Consider the following 24,853-nt stretch of genomic DNA (forward strand, 5'->3'; position numbering starts at 1 on the left):
TCAGTCTCTCTCTCTGTCAGTCAGTCTCTCTCAGTCAGTCTCTCTCAGTCAGTCTCTCTTAGTCAGTCTCTCTCTCAGTCAGTCAGTCAGTCTCTCTCTCTCTATCAAACAGTCTCTCTCTCTCAGTCAGTAACGCCCTCAGTAAGTCTCTCTCTCAGCCAGTCAATCTCTTAGTCAGTCAGTCTCTCGGTCCGTCAGTCCTACTCTCTACTCTCTCCACTGTCTTTCTCTCTCCGCTCTCTCTCCACTCTCTCTACTCTCACTCTCTCTCTACACTCTGTCTCTCCACTGTCTTTCTCTCTCCACTCTCTCTCTCCACAATCTCTCACTTCTCTCCAATCTCTCTCTCTCTTCACTTTCTCCCTCTCTCTCTTCACTTTCTCCCTCTCTGGGGGCCATGGATACATTACCTGCAAGGTCCGAGGGCTGCCAAGGAAGGCCTGCCGGGCCGCTGGCGGCCCATGGGCCGAACTATGAGTACCAGGGCTCTAGCGGCTCTCCTTCTATGCTTGATGCAATCAATTAACAATTGAATTAGTAAAGTAAATTATTCTATAAGCTATCCTATAATGCAGTGATTGAATGAAATATTAGGACTGTCATCTACAAGACAGTTGTAATGGAACAACCCCCACACAAAATAGTTTGCAATCTGAAGAGGGTGAGGTACTTGCACCTGATTCTCTCTCCAAATGGCTACAATTATGTCCAACAAGTTCTCAGACATTCTCAGAATCAGCTCCTACATTCTGTAGCGCTACTTGAAGAGTTCTGAATATCCTTCACTCTGAATCTGCTCAGAGAATATTCAAACATTCTCCTTCTTAAAACATCTTTAAGCTTATGACATACTAGGGTTTTAATGAATTGGTAATAAATGATCTGGCTGCATAATATTCACTGTTTTAATTTGAACCCAATTGTTACATTGTTCTTTACAGCACTCCGATATCATAGCTGGAGATTGCTTACATTTACAAAGTGTATGAAGAAAATACAAAATATTTATTAAGAGATTCTAGATTTCATTCTGAAGAAAGAAAATGAAGATATCCATCCTTCAAATCACAAGCTGGCATGATAAATCAGGAGTGCCCAACCTATAATCTGGGGGGGTGATTGTTGGTAGATATCCACAATATCCACACATTTACATATAGTGACTGTAAACAGAACTAGTTTACATACTTCGTAGCTATCCTGAAAATGTGCGCTGATCCAGCTATTCAGGATTCATATCCGACAGCCCAGCTATAGGTTATCTGTCAGATCGGTCAGGCTCTGCTGTTACCTCTGTTACCTCTGTCCTAGCTTTTTAGCGCGTCGCTCTTTAGCGCTGCATTTTAACTAAATGTCCTTTTGCTAGCGTTTATTTTATCTTGTGCTTTGCTGCTTGGCCTGGGGGCAAGGGTCTCCACTTACCTGCATTTAAAGAGTTGATGCACCGCCGTTTTGGCGGGTCCGGGTCCCGAGGGGGCATATCTAATCAACTTTGGCCGCCATTTTGGATTGGGGCTGTTGGCGCTTTTGCGGGCGCCATCTTAGAGCGTCTTGACGCTCGCTTCAGTCCAGGGGACGCCTATTTAAAGTCGTCCTCTCCGCGCAGCGGGAACGCGCAGCTGGGACGCCGTCGCGTGGCCGGAGTCGTGCCAGAGTCCTGCCCGTCTGCGCCCGTCCGCGCTAAGGACGCGCGGGACTCTGGCCAGGCCCTGCTGGTACGAGGAGCAGTTGGTTATTTCCGGCCATGTTGACATACTCTTGTGACACCCTGCGTGACCTAGGGCGCCGGACTGCTGGCTGTAGCTTACCCCTCCTACATCCATTGGACGGTCCCTATCATTGTGCTGGCTGTCAGTGGTTTTTGGAGCAAGCTACTTCTATTGCCCCCACACGTCCGGTGGCAGCCGTCTGCTACACCTGCCCGGAGCATGCTCTCCGCATCTTTAGCTTTAATGCTAGGTCTCTGGTGTCACATTATCAGGCAGTATTTGACCTGTTGCAGGATGCAAGCCCGGACATCGTGGCTATCACCGAGACATGGTTGAAAGACGAGGACGCAGCCATTATTAATCTGGCATTCCCCCCTGTCTATACAGTCCGTACCCTTAATCGATCTTCTAGGGGTGGGGGAATTGCCCTGGCTATTCGTTCTAGTCTTACTTGCTCCTGGACCGCACTGACCATTGCGGGATGTGAAAGTGCGCTGTTTAAGATTCTGGTTACTCCACACTTTTCACTCTCGGGGATGGTGGTCTATCGTCCCCCAGGGAGCGAGGCGGCGTTTCGCGCCGCTTTCCCGGATGTGGTTAGCTCCTTGGTGGTGGGGTGTCCCAATTTTTCGATTCTGGGGGACCTTAATCTCCATTTCGATAGACCTAACCTACCCGCGGTCAGTGGCATTCTCACGGATTTGGAGGCCTTACAGTTGCTGCAGCTTGTTCAGCAGCCCACCCACATCGGTGGCCATACGCTGGATCCCTTCTTCACTAATTTGACAAATGCTTCTGTCACTGCCGTCTCGCCCCTGGGTTGGACTGATCACTCTTTGGTCGCCATTAGTACCCCTTTGCCAGGTAGGACTGTCATCCCTCCTGCAAAGTTGATCGTAAGGCGGCACTGGGGCAAATTACGGTTGGAAGATCTGCACCGTGTCCTCGCTGCAGAGCCATTAGATCCGTTTGTAACTGTTGATTCAGGTTACGATGGGTTCTGCGCGTGGATCTCCAAAGCGCTAGATGCGCTCATTCCACTCACCGCCTGTAAGACCAGTGCCAGAGAATCTAGCCCATGGTACGATGGCGCCCTACGTGCGCTCAAGGGCAGTTGCAGGCGTGCAGAGAGGGCTTGGCGGAAGGCGTACGGCTCGGGAAAAAAAGCTATCTATCTCGCCTCCGTCAAAGCATACCATCGGGCTGTGTGCCGTGCTCGGGCATTGTATTATACTGCCGAAGTCGGCAACAGCTCTAACCCCTCGAAAACTATTTTCAAATTGATGAAGGATCTTCTAGCTAAGCGCCCCGATGCTCCGACGACGGGCTCTACTGCTCATTGTGAGGCTCTCGCGGTGTTCTTTCAGGAAAAGGTCCAAAACATCTATATGACCTTCCCATCCACAGGACCCCCAGTTGAGTCTCCGATTTCCATCTGTGGAGACACAGCCCTGCACTCGCTTCCCCTGTTGACATTGGAAGGGTTTAACATCTTGGCAAAGCTGGTGAAATCTGGGTCCCCCGCCGACCCTCTCAGTTCGGCTCTCTTTAGAGATGAGTCGTTCGTGGGTCGGACCGTAATACACTCCCTGATCAACATCTCGTTGGAGTTGGGCACGGTCCTCCGTAGCTGGAAGCGGGCGATGGTTTCCCCCATCCTTAAGAAGCCCTCACTGGACCCAGACAAGCCTGAAAACTATCGGCCTATCTCTTTGCTTCCCTGGCCTACCAAAGTAATGGAGGCCTTTGTCAACAAAGTTCTCTCGGCCCACCTCATCCAGTTTAACATCTTGGATCCCACCCAAAATGGCTTCCGTGCTGGTCACAGCACGGAGTCTGCCCTTCTCTCCATGGCTGAACACCTACGCACAGTGATGGATGCGGGGCAGACAGCGGCGCTCGTTTTATTAGATCTGAGCGCCGCGTTCGACACCGTGTCCCATCCTATCCTGTTGCATCGCCTGGAGGAGGTCGGGCTGGGTGGCTCTGCCCTCCAGTGGTTTCGCTCTTTCCTAAACGATCGTTTCTTTAGCGTTGCGCTGCCACCGTACCAGTCCCAATTCCTTCCTCTGAGACAGGGGGTCCCGCAAGGCTCCTCGCTGAGTCCCACGCTTTTCAATCTGTATGTGAGACCGCTGGCTGAGATCGTCAAGCAATGGGACATGACTATGGTCTCGTATGCTGACGATACTCAGCTAGCGGTGACTATCAGCGGGGATGCGGATCGGGATGCCCCCAGGTTTCAGAGTGGACTTAGGGCGGTGGCAAGCTGGATGAAGAACAACTGTCTCCAGCTCAACGCGAAGAAAACCGAGATCATGATCGTTGGTAGGAAGGCGGAACTGTGGGGGGACAAGTGGTGGCCCATTGAACTGGGGCCGGCCCCTCTCCCGGTCACTGAACTTAGGAATCTGGGAGTGTGGATGGATCCCGCTCTCAGTTACGAGGGCCACTCGAAGAAAATCGCGGCCGGTTGTTTTGGCATCCTGCGGTCGCTGAGGCCCATTCTTAAGTTCTTTGACCGTGGTACCAGGCAGCTGATAGTCCAGGCCACGGTATTATCTCGCCTGGACTATGCCAGCTCGCTTTTGGTAGGGACCAACATGGCGGAGACTACCCGCCTTCAACGAGTGCAGAATGCCGCGGCTAGAGCCATTGTAGGCTTACCCCGAAGGAGCTCTGTCTCAGGTGTCTTGAGATCCTTGCATTGGCTCCCCATTAAATCACGCATCCAGTTCAAGGTGTTGTGTTTGGCGTTTAAGATCTTGAGGGGAGTAGGTCCGCCAATTCTTGCTGACCTCCTGTCGTGGTATGTTCCTTCCCGCGCTTTGAGATCGGGAAGCCAAGCGCTCGCGGTGGTCCCCCGTTACAGGTTGTGTCGGGCTGGTGGTCCCTCTTTTAGGGTGAGGGCGGCTGAACTCTGGAATTCCCTTCCAGTGGACTTGCGGCTACTGACTGACCTCTTGGCCTTTCGCAAAGCTCTGAAAACGTTTCTTTTTTAAATAGATCTTTTATTTGTGTTGTGTTTCTACTATCTGTTGCACATTGCCTGCCATGCGCCAGGACGCCCCTTAGCTGGGGCAGCTGTGCGCAATACAAAAGTGCATAACATAACATAACATAACTTCCCTCTTGTAATTATAAGGGCCATCAAACCGTTTTTTCCAATGAGCAACCACAGTAACCACCACTATGTCTTCACCTCCAGTAACTTTCCAATGGTGCCCCATCAAAGGAACCTTGAGATTTGACTTTCCAATTGTCTATCAAAGACTACCAGCCATTCAATGCAATAACCGATCAATACAACCATCAGTATATTGCCACCTGGGACAACCTATCAGTAGACCCTGAAATTTCTCATACCAAAATCAAAATCAAAGAGTCTCTGAATCTCCCATTTAACAAAACAACCTTTAAATGTAGCCCGGGGTACTAATTAAGAGTTATTTAAAGATTGAATAAATAAATAAACAAATAAATAAATAAATGCTGTCTAGGATGTCAAGGTCTTCTTCTTTATTGCCCTATCCATAGAACTACCTCAGAACTTTCAGAGCTCTGCTTTTAATGTTTCTTACAAACATTACCGTACAAGTTGTACATCAACTTTCTCTTACTGATGTCCCTATATCTCCGGTAGCCTAATTAAAGAACACCAGCCTCCTATATCTCTGCCTCTTGAAATCCATCCATGGTGGTTTATGATCACCACCTTCAAAGCTGTATCCATAGAACCCATACGAGATCTCTATCTCTTCTTTCCCATAGAGGCATGTTTAAATATTCACCTGTGTTAATACATACAAAGAACCATCCGCCCACACTTACGTATAAAAAGTATCCTCTGAGGTTCAGAGTCTTCTTCTTCAATCCACGCAACCCACAAAATACTTCTACATTGTAAGATGTTTCTGTATCTCCACTGCGAATAACCACACTCCTAAACCACTGCCCTATCTCTACCTCCAACAACTCATCAGGTAAGCTCTATCCTAGATAAACCATTCAAGTAACTACCAAATATCGAGTTCTCTCAAAGGGGCATTTAAACTCAGATTGCAACTGACTTTGTGCATTTACCTTTAAATGTCATCTCGTCCTATAATAAATTGCCATCATATCATATATCAGAATAACAGACCATCTTCTACTGTGATGTTTTTAATGCAGATTCCACCCAATGATCCAAGGATTTCAAACAGAAGTGACTGCATTCCTTTATTCCGCTCAGCTCCAGCTTGCAACGAAGGATCACCTGTCCGTGAACAGATTAACATTTTGACATCATTTATTGATGGAAGCCAAGTGTATGGAAGTGACATGGCATTGGCAACCAGACTTAGGGATCTGACAAACCAGTTTGGGCTGTTGGCTGTTAACCAGAGATTTACTGATAACGGCCGAGAGTATCTTCCGTTCAACACCATGGGAGAAGACTTCTGCGTCCTAACCAACAGATCTTCGGGCATTCCATGTTTCTTGAGTGGTGAGAAGCATCGTTTCTGCCTATAGTGGATCTTTAGACTACCATTATACGTTCATGATTTCTGAAAACTCCGAAGTGTATCTTTATGTGGCTTGAAAATATTCTACTGAATTTCAGAGAGCAACAAAGCACGACTGCCTGTTCTGAAAATTGAACATGTCTTTTTAATATTATTGAGCACCAGAAATGTAAGGTCTCCTTACCAACCCTTATTCCCATTACTCAGAGACATAAACTGTTCTGCCAGCTGCCATAAACTTACCATATCATGGGGCCTCCATGGGGGGATCAATGTACAATCCGTCCTGGATCTTCTTAGTTATCTCATTCTTCCAGGCTATTTGTCTTTATTTATTTCTTTATAATTTTTAGATTGTACAAAATTTCAACAGATGTTACAGTGAGAGAAAAATAGAGGAGGCCTAAATGTGAAATGAAGGGAAATAAACAGGAGTGATGTGTGAGACTGCAAAAACAAAATGAGCTATGGGAAACAGCAAACGTTTAGGAAAACCTGCGACTGTGGTACCAAGAGCTAACAGTTTTATGGCTGGCAATTCAAGAAGGAATCACTTTCTTTGCCATTTATAATCTAGAGATATGAGAACAAATGGATGAATGAATACACCAACATATCATAAAGTACAAAAGTTTTTAAAAACTTTTGGTACTGACGTTTTGAGTGTGGAGCCAACCATGTTGTTGCCAATAGTCACATTTATTGTTGGCTAATTTGGTTTCCTGTTGTACTGTTGTTTCTTTATGAACTGCCCACGATAGACCGGTGATCCTTGGAGAGGACTTTAACCTGCACTCTTCGGTGACTGTCCGAGACTGCAGAAATGTTATAATCTGTCTCATGTGTTTCTTTCTATCCAACCTTGTAAAACTGGATAGACAGAATAGCTGGATCTTTCTGTTGGTGTTAACTGGGATGCCATGAAACTAGCATCTATAGTAATGATGACCTTCTCAATTATTATACAAAATCAGTAAATCAGTACTGACCTACAGTGACCTAGCCAATCCGATGAGTTAATGACAGCAATTAATTGTACTACCCACCTAGAAGTCTGAGGCTCTTAAACAAGACATGTGGGGCCAAAATGGAAAACTAAGGAACAGGTACTGTGATGCAGAGCTCTTTGGCAACAATAAGGATGTTCACTTTCGCATGTTAGGTGATAACAACTTGCTTTCCAACCCAAGCCATACTAGCTCAGACATAAACCATACCCAAAGGGTCTAATATAGCTTTAATTCCAGAGGGTGATTTAATAAGTAATAGTGAGTTGTGCAATGGCAAGCATATCCTATCTGTCAAAACTGTCAAGATACCTCTTTAGGAGCTGACTGTGTGCCCCTTTAATATACCTGTGATGCTCGTACTGTATGCAACCTCGGCATCAGATTCAAATGCCAACTTTATAAGAAATTGGGGTATTAGTTTATTTATATTTTATTGGCATTTCTAAATTATACAATATACAAAAACAAAAAAAATAAACTCTCAGACTGTAGCACAGCAGCAATTGTCTTACAGTGTCAACAGATCAGGCAATTAATCAGCAGGTTACATATACCCCAGGCATGACATGAGAACCGATTAATCCGAGGTACTCGCCTTCAGATAATCCGTCAAGTATGTCAAATAATCTTTTGGTTTGGCTCCGGTAGGCAGTTCCTCTATGTAGGTGTGGAGCATGTCCTTACAGTACGCCAGGTCACAAAGCCATTGTCGAAGCGTTGGAAACGCTTTACTATCCCAACACAAGGATACTCTACGTTTTGCCACTAGTAAAGCAACAGCACAGAACTTATGCCTACGAGCCTGCATATTTTGAACAAGGCCCAACAAACATGTGCGAGCAGTACAATTGATGCTTCCACCCACCATTTTCCCCAATGCCGCAGTAACCTGAAGCCAATACTCATGCACCTCTGCACAGCCCCACGCCAAATGTAGAAAATCAGCACCATCTGCCCTACAGCGCTTACAGGTCGCCTCTGAGCGTAGGCCATAGGCATACAGCCTAGCTAGTGTGTAGTATGTTTGGTGGAGGTATTTATAGTGTACCATTTTCAAATTACCATTAGGCGTAAGTAAACTAGTTAGAGCGCATGCCGTGGACCATTCTTCCCCTGTGAGAGGTAAATCAAGAACTGCATTCCATTTCCCCATCGCCTTGGCCGTCTTGCTATCTATATCCTCCTGTAGTTTAGTATACAGATTGGATACCATGTGTTTATTATTGGGTGTAGTGAGCACCCACTGTAGGGTTGACATCTGTAATGGCTCCTCCGGGTAAGAGGGGTACAGTGTCTTGATCGCATTTTGTAGCCTATAGTATGTGAATCGAAATAGAGTCGTTTGGTTACTAATATATGTGAGCTCAGTTAGCGTTCTAAAAAGTCCATTACAATAGAGGTCCCCCATCTTGTCTATACCTGCTTGTTGCAGTTGTTTCTGACCCACTTGTTCTAGCATGACAGATAGCTCAGGATGATAGAACAATGGCAATGCCTGTGCATATAGCGGGTATTTGCCTGCTAATTTCCCCATTCTATGCCATGCAGCAACTGTTGTGTCTATAGTGTTAATGTCTCGGCTGTGGAGTGGAGACCTATGATGCGTGATGATGGCTTTCAATGGTATTGGAAGTGCATCCCCCTTCTCTATTGCAACATGAGGGAGAAACGGGACACTATGATACCAGTAGTGTGCAAATTGCGCTTGCGCACACAAAAAATACAGCAGAAAGTCCGGAACCGTGAATCCACCTCGCGCGTAGGGCAACATTAGTGTATGTAAATTAATGCGGGCTTGCTTGCCAGCCCAAATCAGCTTTGTCACCATGGTGGAGATACGTTTGAAAACCTGTGCTGGGGGAGTAATTGGGATGTTATTGAACAGATATAACAATTTTGGTAATATAACCATTTTGACAATAGCTAAGCGATCCGCTAATGTCAGAGGCAACTGAATCCATCGCTCGATTTTGTCTTCCAGGTTGTCAATTGCCCGGCCATAGTTGTAGCGGAACACCACCTCTGGATCCCGGTGAAACCAGACTCCCAGATATTTAACCAGTTCTGATTGCCATTTCAGTGGGAATTCAGTTGGGTGTGGGACCATGGAGTCCGTTAGCGGTATTATTAGGGATTTGGGCCAATTAATTTGAAAACCTGAATGTAGACCAAAAGGAATATATTCCCTCAGCAATGGGGCCAGATTTGTCTCCGGGTCCCGCACATATAACATCATGTAATCTGCGTAAAGAGATATATGCAGCGGCCTTTGCGGGAATTGGAGCGCCGAGTAATGATGACCTTGCCGGATCTTACAGGCAAGGGGCTCAAGGGCTGGCGCAAATATCAATTGGGACAACGGGCAACCCTGCCTCGTCCCCCTAGCTATTGGGAAGACATCGGATACATACCCGTTCACTCTGATCCGTGCCGTAGGGTTCGCATATAATGTCTGCACCCATCGTAAAAAAATAGGTGGAAATCCCATACGGCACAATACAGTGTGCAAATACGGCCACTCGATGGAGTCGAACGCTTTCGCCGCGTCTAGGAGAACCGCAACAGCCTTAGTGCTAGGGATTAAATAATGCGATAGCGCAAACAATGTCCTGGTGTTATGTGTGGTCGATCTCGTCGGGATAAATCCAGACTGATCTGGTAATACCAGTCTTGTTATTAGGGGCTGTAGCCTGGTGGCAAGCAGTTTGGCCAATATTTTAGTATCCACATTTATAAGGGACAGTGGCCTATATGAGTCGCTACTCTCTGGGTCTTTGTTGGGCTTTAAGAGTGCAATGAGCACCGCCTCTCTTAATGTTGGTGGGAGTGATTGTTTATCATGCGAATCTCCATACATCTCAACTAGATGAGTTGCCAACTGTCCTGCAAAAGCCTTATAAAATTTGCATGAGAACCCATCGGGGCCTGGGGCTTTACCGTTAGGAAGGGAGTTAATAACCGCCATAACTTCCTCCACAGTGATAGGCAAGGATAAATACTCCCTATGTGTATCAGATAACCATGCAACTGCAATATCCTCTAAGTATTCTTGGACTTCCGCCGCCCCTGCAGAACTACGCGCTGCACATAACTCCCCATAGGTTCTCATAAATTCCCCCAGTATTCCCTGCGTTTCTTGCAGCAACTCCCCTTTCTGATCCTTGAGTGTAGTATGGTCTGTCGTGGTCTACTTGTGCGTATCTTGTCAGCTAATACCTTACCCGGCCTGCCTCCCTCTCCATATGACCGCGCTACTTGCCACTTCGTGATGTACCTCAGTTCATCTTCAGCATATGTGTGGTATTCAGAGAGTACTGTCCTAATCTCCCCCAGTATTTTAACATCTTGTGTACTGTCGTATTCCCGCTCTAATGCTTGCAGAGTTTTTTCCCTCTTACTTAGCTGTTCACGTATATCCTTTAAGATGCCGGCACTGGTACTGATGCACACTCCCCGGATCGTCACTTTAAAAGCCTCCCACAAAAGACCAGGGTCATCAGTACTGGGTGTATTCAAGTCAAAGTATTCAGTTATGGCCTTATTTAGTGTATCTATGAACGTGGTGTCTAGCAGTGCCTTAGAGTTAAAGCGCCATGTGTATGGTGGTGGCATATAATGTGGTATGTTTATAGACAGCAGCACAGGATTGTGATCCGATAATGTTCTAGGAACATGACTCACACTGCGAGTCCATAGCAGTACTTCACTGGTCCCCAACCAGTAGTCTATACGGGACCAGCTATTGTTAGCTGCTGTAACGTGTGTGGACTCCCTCCTATCTGGGTAACGAGTGCACCAAATGTCATATAGCCCCTCTTCTTTCATAATGTTGTGCAATAATTACACAGTTCTCTGGTGTGGTTCTCTAGAGGCGCCTGATCTATCCAGGTTGTCACACAAAGCAGTGTTAAGATCCCCGCCCCAGAATATAGTCATGCCTTTCAACTCATGTATTTTCCACCATATTTCTCTATAGAAATCAGGGTCATTTACATTTGGGCCATAGGTGTTAACAAAGGCTATACGCTGGCCTCGGAGTCTTCCTGTTATAATAAAATGGCGCTCTAGTTCATCCCGCACTGTATTATCTATTTGGAATTGCGTTCCCTTTTTCACCAATATAATGACCCCCCTAGAGTAGGAAGAGTAGGATGACTTGTATATCGCCTCCGCCCATTTTTGTCCAATGGTATTATGAGCGTCAGGGGCAATGTGAGTTTCCTGAAGTAAAGCTATGTCAATATGCAGCCTATCAAAATAGGCAAATACCTGTCGTATTTTTTTCGGGTTATCGAGCCCCCTAACGTTCCACGTCATTAGATTAAGTTGGGTTGTACGTTATCTAGCTGCGGACATAGGCACACATTAAAACATCATCTAAAAGCAAATACCCTACCGCCTGCAGGTACATCATCCGTGACTTTGTAAAATGCTGGTAGTCGCTTATATACAATTGCTCTGCTGACGAGTTACACTGTATCTCACGCACGACAGTCTGAATAACAGTCCCCCACCCCGTCCTCCCCCCACCCACTTCAGCACCCCAACTTTGCCAAAGCCAAATCCCTAACAGAAGAACCAACATTTCAAGAACATTTCGTGGGGAGCACCCGCCTGAGGGTACCACTGAGGGCACACGTCTCCATCCAACAACATGGACGTGGTCAGGTGCACACTACATCTGCAGAACCAATAGTGTCCAGGAGTGAGCAAGTACTTCAATGCTACCATAGTCCCAGATATCATAGTCTGGAATATGCTGGAAAGTAAACGGAGCAAGGTGCGTGGTGCAGCCTGTGATAGTTTATATCGGTTGGTGAATGTACTACAGCAACTGCTAGCCATATACATCAGGGTCCCGCTGCATCCCAACTCAGCATAGCCACCATAGCCGACAGCAACCCGTATACCTGTGGCGCACACTACCACCCATTGCGTACAGTGCTGTAATGCAGCAGACGGGCAAACAATGTCTAGTATCAGAGTGCATCACACAGGTTTCTCCCGTCTGATATGTCCAGAAAGATCCCCTGGAGAGTATTGAAAGCATACCGACCTTACAGGAAGTGTCAGCGGAACGCAGCAGGCACCTGGCAATTTACATTCCCAAGTCGAGCCAGTATCGGCAACCCTTCCACCCAGGCCCGCATGATCCACACCAGGAGGGCAATCCGGCGAGTTTCACTCGGAGTCACGGGTCTGTTCAGCGTGCCTGCGTTCCCTGCGTTGGCCAGCCAGCTGTTTAATGAAGTCGTGTGCGGCCTTTGGCGAGTGGAGAATCGTTGACTTGCCATCCTGCGTCACCCTGAGTCGAGCCGGGTAGAGCATTGCATACTCCACCCCCAGTTCCCTCAGTCTTTTTTTCGCTGGATTGAATTCTTTGCGCGCCAGTTGTACCATCATGGTGAAGTCCGGATAGAACGCCAATTCGTTGCCCTGATAAGTTACTCGCTGCTTATCCCGTGCCATACATAATATGGCGTCACGGTCCCTGTAATTCAGAAGCCTGGCCACTATAGGTCTTGGCATGGCACTTGGCGGGGGTCTCGGAGGTAGGTGAATGGCATGACGATTTTTTTCGCTGCGATATGGTCCTGACCGGCGGAGCTGCCTTAACAGTCAGCCATTCCGCTGTGCGCTCTCTAGCGCCCCCTCCAAATTGGGGTATTAGTTGAGGCCGATGAGTACCCACCTCAAATAATTACCACAGTCCTTGTCAAGGTGAACCATTAAAGTCACTAAACTAACCTGAGCTCAACCCCCTGGTAGCTATGGCACAGAGCAGATAGGCTTAACTTAGAGGCAATGTGTAAATTATGTGTGCACTATTCAAACTGTAATTAAGTAAAAAAACAACACTAAAAAAATCCAAAACTAATTTAGAAAAAGAGTGAATTTAATAAATAAAATGACACATAAGTGACAAAACCTAATAAATAGAACCAGAGTTATTATTGTTTTAATTCAGAATTTAAATTAGTGCTAAAAAGAGTTATACGCCACTTGCAGTCATCTGGTTGCACATGACCGGGTCAAGGGTAAGCTTTAAGGTTGAAAGTGATGGAGCACGGATGGGATAAAAGGACCGAGTTTGTCCCAGTCAAAAAGTTACCTTCGCAAGTAGAACCTTTTATGGACCAAAACGGCTTCAGTAGGGCAAGTCAGTAGGCTGTGGCCGCAGCTGTGCTCAACATCAATTGGAAGCCGAAGTCCATACTTTTTGTGAAAACTTTGACAAAGGAGGGAAAGTGAAGAGTGGGAAAAGTTCAGGTTTTGCGTTCAAATAGCTCTTGAGGTTGATCGGATACAGGTGGCAGCTTGGTTCAGTGAATCTTTTTGCCTTTGACCATACAAACTTTTCTAGAGTTGCGATTTCCTCAGTGGGAAAAAGCTGCAGGCTGTAGTTGCAGAAGATTGGACATCGGCCGATGCTGCTCGAAGGCGGTACCACTGAATCAGATTTGCTGCTGCAGAGGAGAACAAAGCAGGACTGCAGCAAACTCACCCCAGCGGCAATGCATCCACGGTGGATCAGCTTGGCAGGTTGTTCCCAGTCCCACTCTGGTTCTCAGGGAAAAAAGATAGCAAAACGTTTCTTAGTCTCAGGCTTCAGCAAACCTTAGAAAGAGTACACTTTGACACCAGCCAAGTGTCCAGGACCACAAGGATAGCACTTGCTGATCAATTCTAACTTCAGCAGAAGGGTCCAGGACATGTTAATTTGGAACTGGTGAGCTGGAAATGCAGGAAAAGGCATCTAGAAGCTTGTGTATCCCTATAGCCCAAACAGGAGATCAGCGTTATGAACCTTGGAGTCCACTTCTTTGTTCTGGGTACATGAGATAGAGCAAGTTCAGCCTACAGTGCTGCTCTATGGTCCCAGACGCAGGACCCAGTCCTCTTCTGTTCTTCCACAGGCCCAAAGGTGATCTGGGGAGGGTACTGTGGATGTCATATTTATGACTGGCACCAACCTGTGTTTGGGGCAACTCCTAGCCACTTCCTAAGCAAAGGGGTAGTAGTTCCCAGGGGTGACCCTACCCATTTTTGTTATAAGGAACAAAAGTCCCTAAACAGAAATAGAAAAATGTACCACATAGGGAATATATATAATGCCTAGAAGCTGTCAAATCAACTTTTAAAATGTCATTTTATCAATACATGAAATAAAAAATAATCTGTATGGGTAGTTAACCCCCATGGGGCCCACTTATAAAAAAAAACACACACACACAGGCAAAGAAGTGAGTGACAAAAAATACACAGAATTAAAGTCACAACTCTGTAAAACAGAACACTCCTTCTCTGCTGTCCTGTGCGGATACAGTGAAGCCAAGGCGGGCCTTGAATTCACGGTGTGTCCAGGGCTGAATTCATTTATCGGGTATCAATCCCGCTTACTGGTTCCAGTGATTCGTACTGGTTTTTCACATTCACGACAAATTACTTTCATATAGTTTTCCCGATATCAACTGTGTGGGAACTTAATTGGTGAAGGGGAGTGGACTCTACTGGAATATCCCTGCAAGTCTGCATTGGGAGATGTGACACCTTGGCATAATGCCATTCTATGATACATAAGATCTTTCCTACGGTTTTCATATTGATTGATTTTCTTGTCATATTGGTTTATGTATCCAGGCAAACAATGTATTGTCCTGGGGCTGATCCCTAGATTTGAGTGGTATGAAACGTTGTCGACCTATTCACTCTAACTAGCCTGATTATAAAGAATCAATTAATGGGTGTAGCAGCGTTGTGTATTTTTTGTTACTCACTTTTTTGTCTGCCTGTGTGTTTTTGATCCCTTTACAAGTGCACCCCATAACGGTAACTACCGCTACAGATTATTTTTTATTTTATGTATTATTAAGATGATGTTTTAAAAGTTGATTTGATGGTTCCTGGGCATTATTTATATTTTCAGTGCATTATATTTTTGTATTTCTGTTTAGGGACCTTTGTGCACTGTAACATAATACTACCTTTGGTCCTTACACATCCTTTGGTTTTCATGTGTCTGTAAATCAAACTACCTACAACCTACCTATTTTTGTAGCACTTTCTTTGTGGTCTACTACAAACAATCTCACAGTGCCCTTTCTCCCTAAATCCAACATGGCAGAACATTTCTTCCCCTGCTCCGCGCTCCCTGTGCCCACCCAGAGATGTGGCTATGGAAATGGCCAACCCTTCCCCTATGGTTCTGAGGCAGCTCCCTCTCCTGTAGAGATTGGGACCAGCCTTACTAGAAGGCCAATGCAGGGGTGTCTGGCCTAGGTGTGATCTACATCTACCCTAGATAGGGTAGGCCGACCTTTAAGTCCACCTAGTACCTGGGCACATTTTCCAACCTATCCTGTCAAGGAAAGGATAACACCTACCCACACCCAAGTCCCTGTTTTTTAATGGGATCAATTCACTGCTCACTACCAGGGAGCCATCAGCAGCCAGGTGACAGTTGGAATACTTAGAGAGAGGCCTTAGAGACTTTAGTCTAACTATTTAAAAGAGTCTCTGAAATATTTTTTTTGCTGTTAGGAAACCAAAATCAGCTTTTAAATGTGTAATAATATATCCTATTGTTTGTCTATAGAAGGAGCTAGCATTGCCACAATGAAAATAGCTTTTAGGCCTTTTCACCTTAAGGACATATGGGACACTAAACGTTTATATGTCCTAATTTTAAATACCATGCATTATGTCTTTAAGGGCACTAATTCCTACCTTAGGGATGACTTATTAGTATTTCAAATGAATGTTTAGGCCTTTCCAAAGGGTATTTTGTTATAGGTCGAATTGGCAGTTTTAAAACTGCTTTGCCAGGGGTAGGCCTGGGTTCGTTACTGCTGTAACACTGCAATGGGCTGCACAATAAGTGCTGCAGTAGACTGGAGACATTTAACTTACAGGCTCTGGATACATTTTGGGTACCATATACTAGGGACTTAAAGGTAAGTAAAATATGCACTTTAGGGGTATGCCAAGATCATCATGTAGAAAGAGGGAACACAGGCCCTTTTTTCCACTGGTTAGCAAGGGCAAAGTGCACAGAGTTCTATAGCCAGCAAAAACAGCCAATGCAACAATCTGTGGGAATACCATGCAAAGGATGGGTATCCACATGCAGCCTTAGAAGTGAAAATAATACTTTGCTCTGAATTATTGTTGTTAAATGACAGGACTGCTAACGTGTGTGTAATGGTTTTCTTTGCGTCAAGGTGATCCCAGGACGAGTGAGCAACCAAGCCTCACAGCCTTCCACACACTTTTCATGTGTGAACACAACTGTGTGGCCAGGGAGCTGCAGCGGATGAACCCTCGATGGACAGGAGAAACTCTCTATCAGGAAGCCAGAAAAGTTGTAGGAGGCATTCTCCAGGTATTTCAAAAAGTACATTTATTTGACTAAATTTGGAACCCTGTTAAATTTGCTTGTAAAGACCAAATACAATCACCTATGCAGAAGTAGCACATATAATGTGCCTGAAAGTAGCAGAACAGTTCTGATTGAAAACCATGGCCTGTCTATGCCTAATACTAGTGTCAGGCAGTTTTATGCACCCACATTGCCAGTCCCCACCAGAGAAGGATTTTATGATACTTTGTACAGTCCATATACTGACCACAATGTTAGCTGCACTAGCTTTAGTGTCAACCTCAGCAGATATATTTCACAGTACGATTTGACTGAATTTACTTCTGCAAGAGATGTAAGGGAGAAGAATGGAAGCGTTATATGTATTAACTGGTGCATTTTTAGTGTAGTATCCCAGTTAAATGTTATTCGTAATTGCACAAAAGCAGGACTGACCAACACTGAAAGCTAAACCGTACTACATGGTACATCCACCTTTAAAGCCTGTTGAACTGCATTTCTCTTGTTGGACAGTCCTATTTGTGACTGAGTCAAAGAGCAAACTAAATCCTTTCCAAGCAGGGTGGAAGCCCCCTCGTACAACCACAAGTGCAACATTGGGAATGATCTAGTATTGAGTACACTGTACTGGGTAACAATGTTAGGGAAATAGTGCAGGGTAAACTCTACACACTGTGAAGCAGTCAGAGTACATTGTAACACAGATTGATCCTTTCCTGGTGAAACTATGCTATAGTTTACAAGAGTGAGAGTGATCCAATGCCGGTGATACTTGATTGACTGTCTAATTTTCTGAGTTATCTGTATAACAGTGAGAGTTGTTCTGTGCTTGAGATAGTATCCTGGATTGTGTAGCAGTGAAAGTGATCTTGTGCTTGTGATAGTGTTTTAAGTAACAGTGAGAGGTATTGTATGCTGTTGATACTGGACTGTGGAACAGCTGTTGAGGCTGCATTCTGTGATAGTGAGAGTGATCATGTGCTAGTTATACTATACTATGTAACAATGAGAGTGAACCTGTGCTGGTGATACTATACCGTGTAACAATGTTACTGAACCTATACTGGTGATACCACACTGTAACAATGAGAGTGAAACTGTGCTAGTGAGACCATAGTGTATAACAATGAGAGTGAACCTGTGTTGGTGATACAATACTGTGTAACAATGAGAGTGAACCTGTGCTAGTGATACAATACTGTGTAACAATGAGCGTGAACCTGTGCTGGTGATACAATACTGTGTACCAATGAGAGTGAGCCTGTGGTGGTGACACTATCCTGTGCAATAGTGAGAGTGAGTTTGTGCTGGTGACACTATGCTGTGTAACATTGTGAGTGCACAAAGTATGCCATACCACGAGACCACAAAAGTTGATTCTCAATTAGTTTGTCCTCATTGGACAGCAGCGGATGTCACTAACCTAGGCACTCTGACTCTGTACCACAGGCCTAAAGGGTCCAGTTATAGCTACCCTAATGCATAAACTACCACAGCATATTTCTATTTGTATGCAGACAAAGATCACCAGACCCATCTAGTCTTTCCATGTGTATATTTCTGCAACACTGTAGGCACAATACAGTCTCAGATTGGGTAAAAGCCTTGCATCCCATATTAGATGTTTGTTTCTTTTTAAATGTAAAATGTCCTTGTAATGTTTGTTTTCTTCCAGAAAATCACCTCCAAAGATTACATCCCCCTATTGATGGGCTATGAAGCAGCTGCACAAATTATTGGTACCTACCGGGGATACAACGAGTCAGTGGACCCACGAGTAGCAAACGTGTTCTCCCTCGCCTTCCGCTTTGCTCATGCCTCCATCCAGCCCACGATATACCGCCTGGAGGATGGCTACCGCCCGCTGACTGGGGCAGCTTTTGAAGTTCCACTCCACATGACTTTCTTCAACAGCTGGAGGATCGTGAGGGATGGTAAGAATGTACCCCATCTTTCTTGCCAAAACAGCACATACAACTCCTCCACATGCAGACCATACTACAAGTAAGGGACAGAGGGTTGCACTGAAAATCTACTGTAAGTGTGCTCAACATATGTCCATGGAGAGTCATGAGCAGACAGCGATGTGTTTTTCTTCTGGGGCTACAGCTATCACATTATGAGCCATTACCAACTTAGTAATGGTGACAAAAACGGTAGTGGCGGCACAACACTGTAAAACTTAGAATGTTAAACAAAAACGGCCACAGGAATAACATTTGTGATAAAGTATCTTGTAGGGGACTCTTAAGCAACTCTTAGAGACTCATCTTACATGGATACTCCCTGTTACAATAATCTTCAATGAGGGGTGGCCGTCTCTTTTTTTTTTTTTTTTTTTTTTTGGTTGTTTTGAAAAAGTTTTATTAAGCAATAATTCGGTTACAATTACGGGCCTACAACCACCCGGGCCGGCCGCTAGGTACAGAAGGAAATCTACACATATCAAAGCTACAATCAGTTCCCAGGGCACTGCCCTGCAGTGGCTCCAGATAGTTCTCGAGGAACAGGAAGCGTAAGTCCAACAATCACAAAAACAAACGGACAAACAATACACAACATAAGGCGAGTTATGAGGGAAACCAGTGCGGGTCAGGCTCCCCCCGGGAAACTCCAGTCAGGACAATTGAGCAAACCGCTAAAGAGAGGAGTACCGGGAGGCCGGGGACGGAGGGGGGGGGGGGGGAAGGGGGTCAAGGAAGATGAACGTCCATATGTAGTTGTTCCAAAAGGCGCCAGGAGCCATCAAGGGTCAGGGGGACATGGCGATATCAGTATCTACCAGGGGGGGCGTACAGATGCCTCCGCGATACGCGTTCCATTGCCCCCAAATTCTACCCCATGCCCCCGGCTTGCCACGGGCCACATACACAGTCTTCTCCCTAAACATACACCAGTCCATATTCTCCTTCCATACTGACACGGTGGGCGGCCGTTGAGCGCCCCAAAGTTGCGCTATGTCCCTCTTGGCAATCATGTTCCCTAGGGCCGCCCACCGAGTCTGAGCCGCGCTGTAGTCATTGGGCTCCCACACATTCAGGACACAGCGACGCACCTCCGGCAGCAGCACAACCCCGGTGACCTGTCCCATAACCGTGTGGACCCGGCGCCAGTAGTCCGCCACCTCGCGGCACTCCCAAAGGATATGAAGAAAGGTGGCGCTGAGCCCACAGCCTCGCTTACAGAGCCCGTCGCCGGAAAATCCCATCGAGACCAAGCGCGGACCCGTCACATACACCCGGTGGAGAATCTTGAGCTGTACCAACCGAAGACGAGCCGGAATGGCAACCTCCTTGGGGGACGACAGTGCAGACTGCCAATCTTCGTCGTCCAATTCCACCCCGTCCCCAGTCCAAGCCTCCCGAAGGCGAACAAGAAGGTCCGCCCGGTGATTAATTAATTTTTTATAAATTAAAGAAATAGTACTATCAGGGACATGTCCATCAAGTATGCGGTCCTCGAGGGGCGAGGAAACAGGGATCTTGGTCCCCTCCCCGAAGACCGAGAGCAGGGCGTGTCGAACCTGGGCGTAGCGGAAAAACTCCCTGTCGGTCAGCTCGTATTCGGCCTGGAGCACCGCGAAAGTCTTTACCGCGCCCTTGTGCCACAGGTCTCCCACTTTGCTGATACCAATCGTGTCCCACTGGTCAAACCCCTTCGTGGTCCACAAGCTACCCAGGCGGTCGGAAGCAAACAAGGGAGTAGCACATGTTAATCGCTCACTCCAGCCCATGGCCGCAGTGGAAGCCCTCCAGGTCCGCACCGCAATCTTAGTAGGACCCGTAAGGGTCCGGCCAGCCAGGCGGGAATAAAGTGCCCTGTTGTAGTTCCCGCCGGGAAGCAGGAACTTGTCCATCTCATACGCCGGATTCAAGCCGGGCGCATACGTGGCGTGGTTAATGGCAGATAGCTGCGAGGCCCAATAGTACCTGCGAATGTCAGGAAGCGCGATGCCCCCGTCATACCAGGGGAGAGTGAGCTTGGCAAGAGCAATACGCGCCCGCCCGTCCCACACCAGTCTCCTCTGCAGGCTCTCCACCTCCCGAAAGTAGGCCACTGGGATAACATCGAAGGAGTTCTGGAGTGCATAGAGGAACCTGGGAAGGGACATCATTTTAAACAGCGCGGCCCGACCCAGCGGGGACAGGGGGAGCCTGCACCACCGGGCCGTGTCCTCCCGCAGCCGCCGAAGTGGACGCAGGAGATTCTGCTCATAGCGAGCCACCGGGTCCAGCGAAACGTATATCCCCAGGTACTTAAAGCCGCTCAGAGATATCTGAATCGGGAGCCGAGGCGGCAGGAGAGGAGGACCACCAGAGATGGGATAAACGCAGGATTTAGACCAATTGATCGTGAGACCCGAATTGTTCCCAAAGGAGGTCAGAACGTCAAAGAGGACGTTGAGTGACTGCCGCGGTGAGGTGAGATACAGGAGAATGTCGTCCGCATACAGCGAGACCCGATCTTCGAAGCCCGGGCCCCACCGGATCCCTCTAAGCGAGGGCTCCCAACGGAGCCAGGCAGCGAGTGGCTCCAGGGCGAGAGCAAAAAGCAACGGGGACAACGGGCACCCCTGCCTCGTGCCCCTGCCGAGGGCAAAGGGCCGAGAGACCCGCCCATTCACCACCACTTGAGCCATGGGTCCCGTGTAAAGGAGCCTCACCCAGCCAATAAATCCCTCTCCAAAGCCGAATTTATCCAAGACGGCCCAGAGGAATGGCCACTCAATAGTATCAAAGGCCATCGTGGCATCCAAAGAAACCAGCACGGCCGGTTCGGAGAGGAACTCCGCCCTGGCAAGGGCACCGTGAAGACGCCGCAAGTTAAGAGCGGTGTTGCGGTGCGGGATAAAGCCGCATTGGTCCGGATGAATAAGGTCGCACACGACACTCAACAATCGATTGGCCAGGACTTTCGCCAGGATTTTGGGCTCCGCATTGAGCAGTGAAATGGGCCGGTAAGAAGTACAGCGGTCTCGCGGCTTGCCCTCCTTGGGGATAACGACTATAGTGGCCAAGCGCTGGTCGGCCGGAAGGGAACCCGCCGCGAGAGAGTCGCGGAACATGCGGCTGAGGAAGGGCGCAAGCTTATCAGGACGCAATTTGTATAGTTCAATGGGCAGACCGTTAGGACCCATAGCCTTGCCCGAGCGAAGGGAACGGATCGCGGTCGCTATTTCATCCGACGACAAGGGAGCGTCCAGCCGCTCCCGGTCCTCAACGGACAGGCCGGGCAGAGCAATATCTCTCAGTAGGAGGCGAGAGTCATCCTCATCCCTGTCAGTCACCGGGGAGTACACCGCCCGGAGGTGGTCAGCGAAACATTCCACAATCTCATCCGGCTCAGTCACACACACACCGTCAGCAGCACGCAACTCGGGGACCACACGATTCACTCTCTCCTTTTTGTCCAGCCACGCGATCAACTTTCCCGCCTTGTCCCCCGCGTCATACAATCGGCCCTGCTGCTCCCTATACATAGTTTTGGCCGCGTCAGTGACCAGGGACCTATATTCGAACTGTTTCAGGCTAAGGGCATGTAGCCCGTCCGGAGTAACATTCGCCTCCAGGGCCGACTCCAACCCCGAGATGTCAGTCTCCAGCTTCACCACCGCCTCGCTCCTAACCTTCTTGGCCACCACTATCTGGGCGAGGGCGTGTCCGCGTATCACAGTTTTAAAGGCTTCCCAAAGGGACAACGCAGACGACACCGACCCCTCGTTTTCACTGAAGTATTGGTCCATGGCCCTAACCAGGCTGTCACGAGTCGCAGGGTCCCGCAGGTACCAAGGGTTAATAGGAGCTACCCGCCCTGCAGACCGCGACCCGGTGTCAAAGAGAAGCCACAGCGGAGAATGGTCGGAGATACCACGCGCCAAGTGTCTGACCTCTCGAATCCGACCAGTCTGCGCCGCGGGCATAAGGAAGTAGTCCAGCCTAGAGAGACTCCCATGCGCCCCCGAATGAAAGGTGAACTGACACTGGGTCGGATGCATTAGTCTCCAACTATCCACCAAGCCGAAGGTCTCCAACATCCCACCCAGCCATGACTGGGCAGCGGGGAGGGTCCTCGGTGGGTGACGATCCAGTTCACCCGAAACCACAGAGTTAAAGTCCCCGCCCATGAGCAGGAGGCCGTCCGGAAGGTCAAGCAGCATTCGACCCAAGTCAGTAAAGGTGGAGTTCTGGAGACCCGGGGGGACGTAGACCGAAACCAGGGTAAGGGGCTGCCCCTCCCACCTCCCAATCAAACACACATAGCGCCCTCTGTCATCCGAGACTATCCTCGTGATCTCCACCGGAAGGGAGGTTCGCAGGAGAATGCCCACCCCCCCTGGAGCCTGTTGTGAAACCAGAATGGGCTACGAGGCGGTATCCCCCCCTGTTCATCGCATGGCAGACATTGCCGACCAAGTGCGTCTCCTGGAGAAACACCACATCAGGAGTCACACGACGCAAATATTGCAGTACAACACCCCGCTTAATACGATCCCCCAACCCATTGACGTTCCATGACATAAGCCTCAACCCGTCTCCCCCCATCCCCTCCAATAGATCAAGAGGCCCCCAGCCCGCAGCACGGTTCCCAAATATGGACAAAAATCAATACCTCGCCCTGTAAACAAAAAACACACAACAAAACAACCCCCCTTCCCCCCCAACCCCACCCCAAGTCCAACTCCCCCCACCCTGCACCCCTGCGGGCCAATGACCCCCCCCAACTTGCAGTGTGCCTGTCGCCCCCCTAACCCCATTCTACAAAAAGACCCCGGAGGAGGAAAGGGACCCGAACCCGCCCGCGCCCCTCACGGGTCCTGGTAAGACACAGTATGCAAAAGAAGTAAGACCCAACTGTACAGTGCAAAACCGCAAAAGCAAGGACCAAATGTCAGTCTAAGGGGACCCGTCACCTGCGGTGCCCCCAGAGGGCCCGGGCCGGCCACCCCCGTCCGGCAGCGAGTCCAGCCAGTCACTTGCGGCCACAGGAGAGTCAAAAAAGGCTGTCCGCTCTCCATGCTCCACTCGGAGTTTCGCCGGGTAGATCATCGAATACTTCAGGCCCAGCTCGCGGAGACGGCGCTTCACCCCTTGGAATCCCATCCGCTGTTTCTGGACCAGTTGCGTGAAGTCCGGATAAAAATTGATGGTCGAGTTCTCGTAGCGGACCGGGCCACGGGTCCGTGAAGCCTGCAGAATAGCGTCGCGGTCCCTGTAGTGGAACAGTTTAGCCACGATAGGCCTCGGGGGGGCCCCCGGCCGCGGCCGGCCGCCCGGAACTCGATGGGCCCGCTCCACGGCGAAGAATTTACTTAGGCCAGCCGGGGACAGCTGTTGCAGGATAAGTTCCTCGACCACGAGGTCCACCGGGCGGCCGTCTGAGGACTCCGGTACACCAATGATGCGGATGTTGTTGCGTCGGGCCCGTCCCTCGAAGTCCTCAAGCCGCCGGGCCATATGGTCGTTGACCACTCTAATGTCCCCAAGCGCGGCCCGCAGATCCGACACCTCCGCACCCAGGGTGGAGGTCCGTGTATCAAGGGCCTGGACCTTCTCGTTGGTTTTGGAGAGGTCGGCCCGAATCAGGGTGACATCGATTGCGACAGTGTCGATCTTACGGGCCAGGGCCTCATATTGCGTCGCGATGGTTTCCCTGATGCCCTCGATGGCGCCCATAATGTCCTGCAGGGAAAGTTCCGCAGAGACGGTCGTGCCTCCCCCCGCAGCATCCGGGGAGAGGCCAGTAGCGCCAGGGGGCCCCCTGCCCTGGGTGTAGCGGTCCATGTTGTTGCTCTGGACCGCTCCCCCGCGCAGAGAAGCCTTGGTCTTGCGCCCCTCCGGACCCCCTTTGCCCGCCATGCGAGCGCAGTCTCTCAATGGGACCTCCGATCAAAAGGTGTGCGGGCGCCAGCAAAAGGACCACAAACTGCCGATGTGGGGGTCGGAGGCGTCAGGCCCACCAGTAGCAGATGGAAGCAAGCCTCGGGCAGAGGCCCAGGAGGCACCTCGCCACCTTGAGCACGCACGCCAGCCGATCTCCTGAAGGCCAAAATCGAAACCGAAAGCGCTGACTCGGCAACTGGCACCGCGCTGAGGCCGCTGTTGTTCAATTGCAGCCCGGCCCCACGGGTCACCTTCACCCCGGCCACCTCCGCCGGGTGGGTCCCAAAAGTTCCGACGACGACAACTCAGGATTCCCAGGTCCAATTAGAGTTTTAAAAAGAGATATATGATCAGCTGGTCTTCATCT

General features: G+C 48.6%; 1 protein-coding gene across 1 annotated transcript in view; it reads left to right on the forward strand.

The window, feature by feature from the left end:
* LOC146859095 (eosinophil peroxidase-like) overlaps window positions 1-24,853 on the forward strand; it is a 145,470-nt gene that overhangs the window by 80,397 nt on the left and 40,220 nt on the right. The window contains exons 7-9 of the mRNA XM_085647143.1: window positions 5,883-6,198; window positions 16,449-16,609; window positions 18,282-18,540. Coding sequence (XP_085503269.1) covers window positions 5,883-6,198; window positions 16,449-16,609; window positions 18,282-18,540 — 736 coding nt within the window. The remainder of the gene's footprint in view (window positions 1-5,882; window positions 6,199-16,448; window positions 16,610-18,281; window positions 18,541-24,853) is intronic.

This window comes from Triturus cristatus, chromosome 3_2, assembly GCF_964204655.1.
Source record: "Triturus cristatus chromosome 3_2, aTriCri1.1, whole genome shotgun sequence".
In the NCBI taxonomy this organism is placed as follows: Eukaryota; Metazoa; Chordata; class Amphibia; order Caudata; family Salamandridae; genus Triturus; species Triturus cristatus.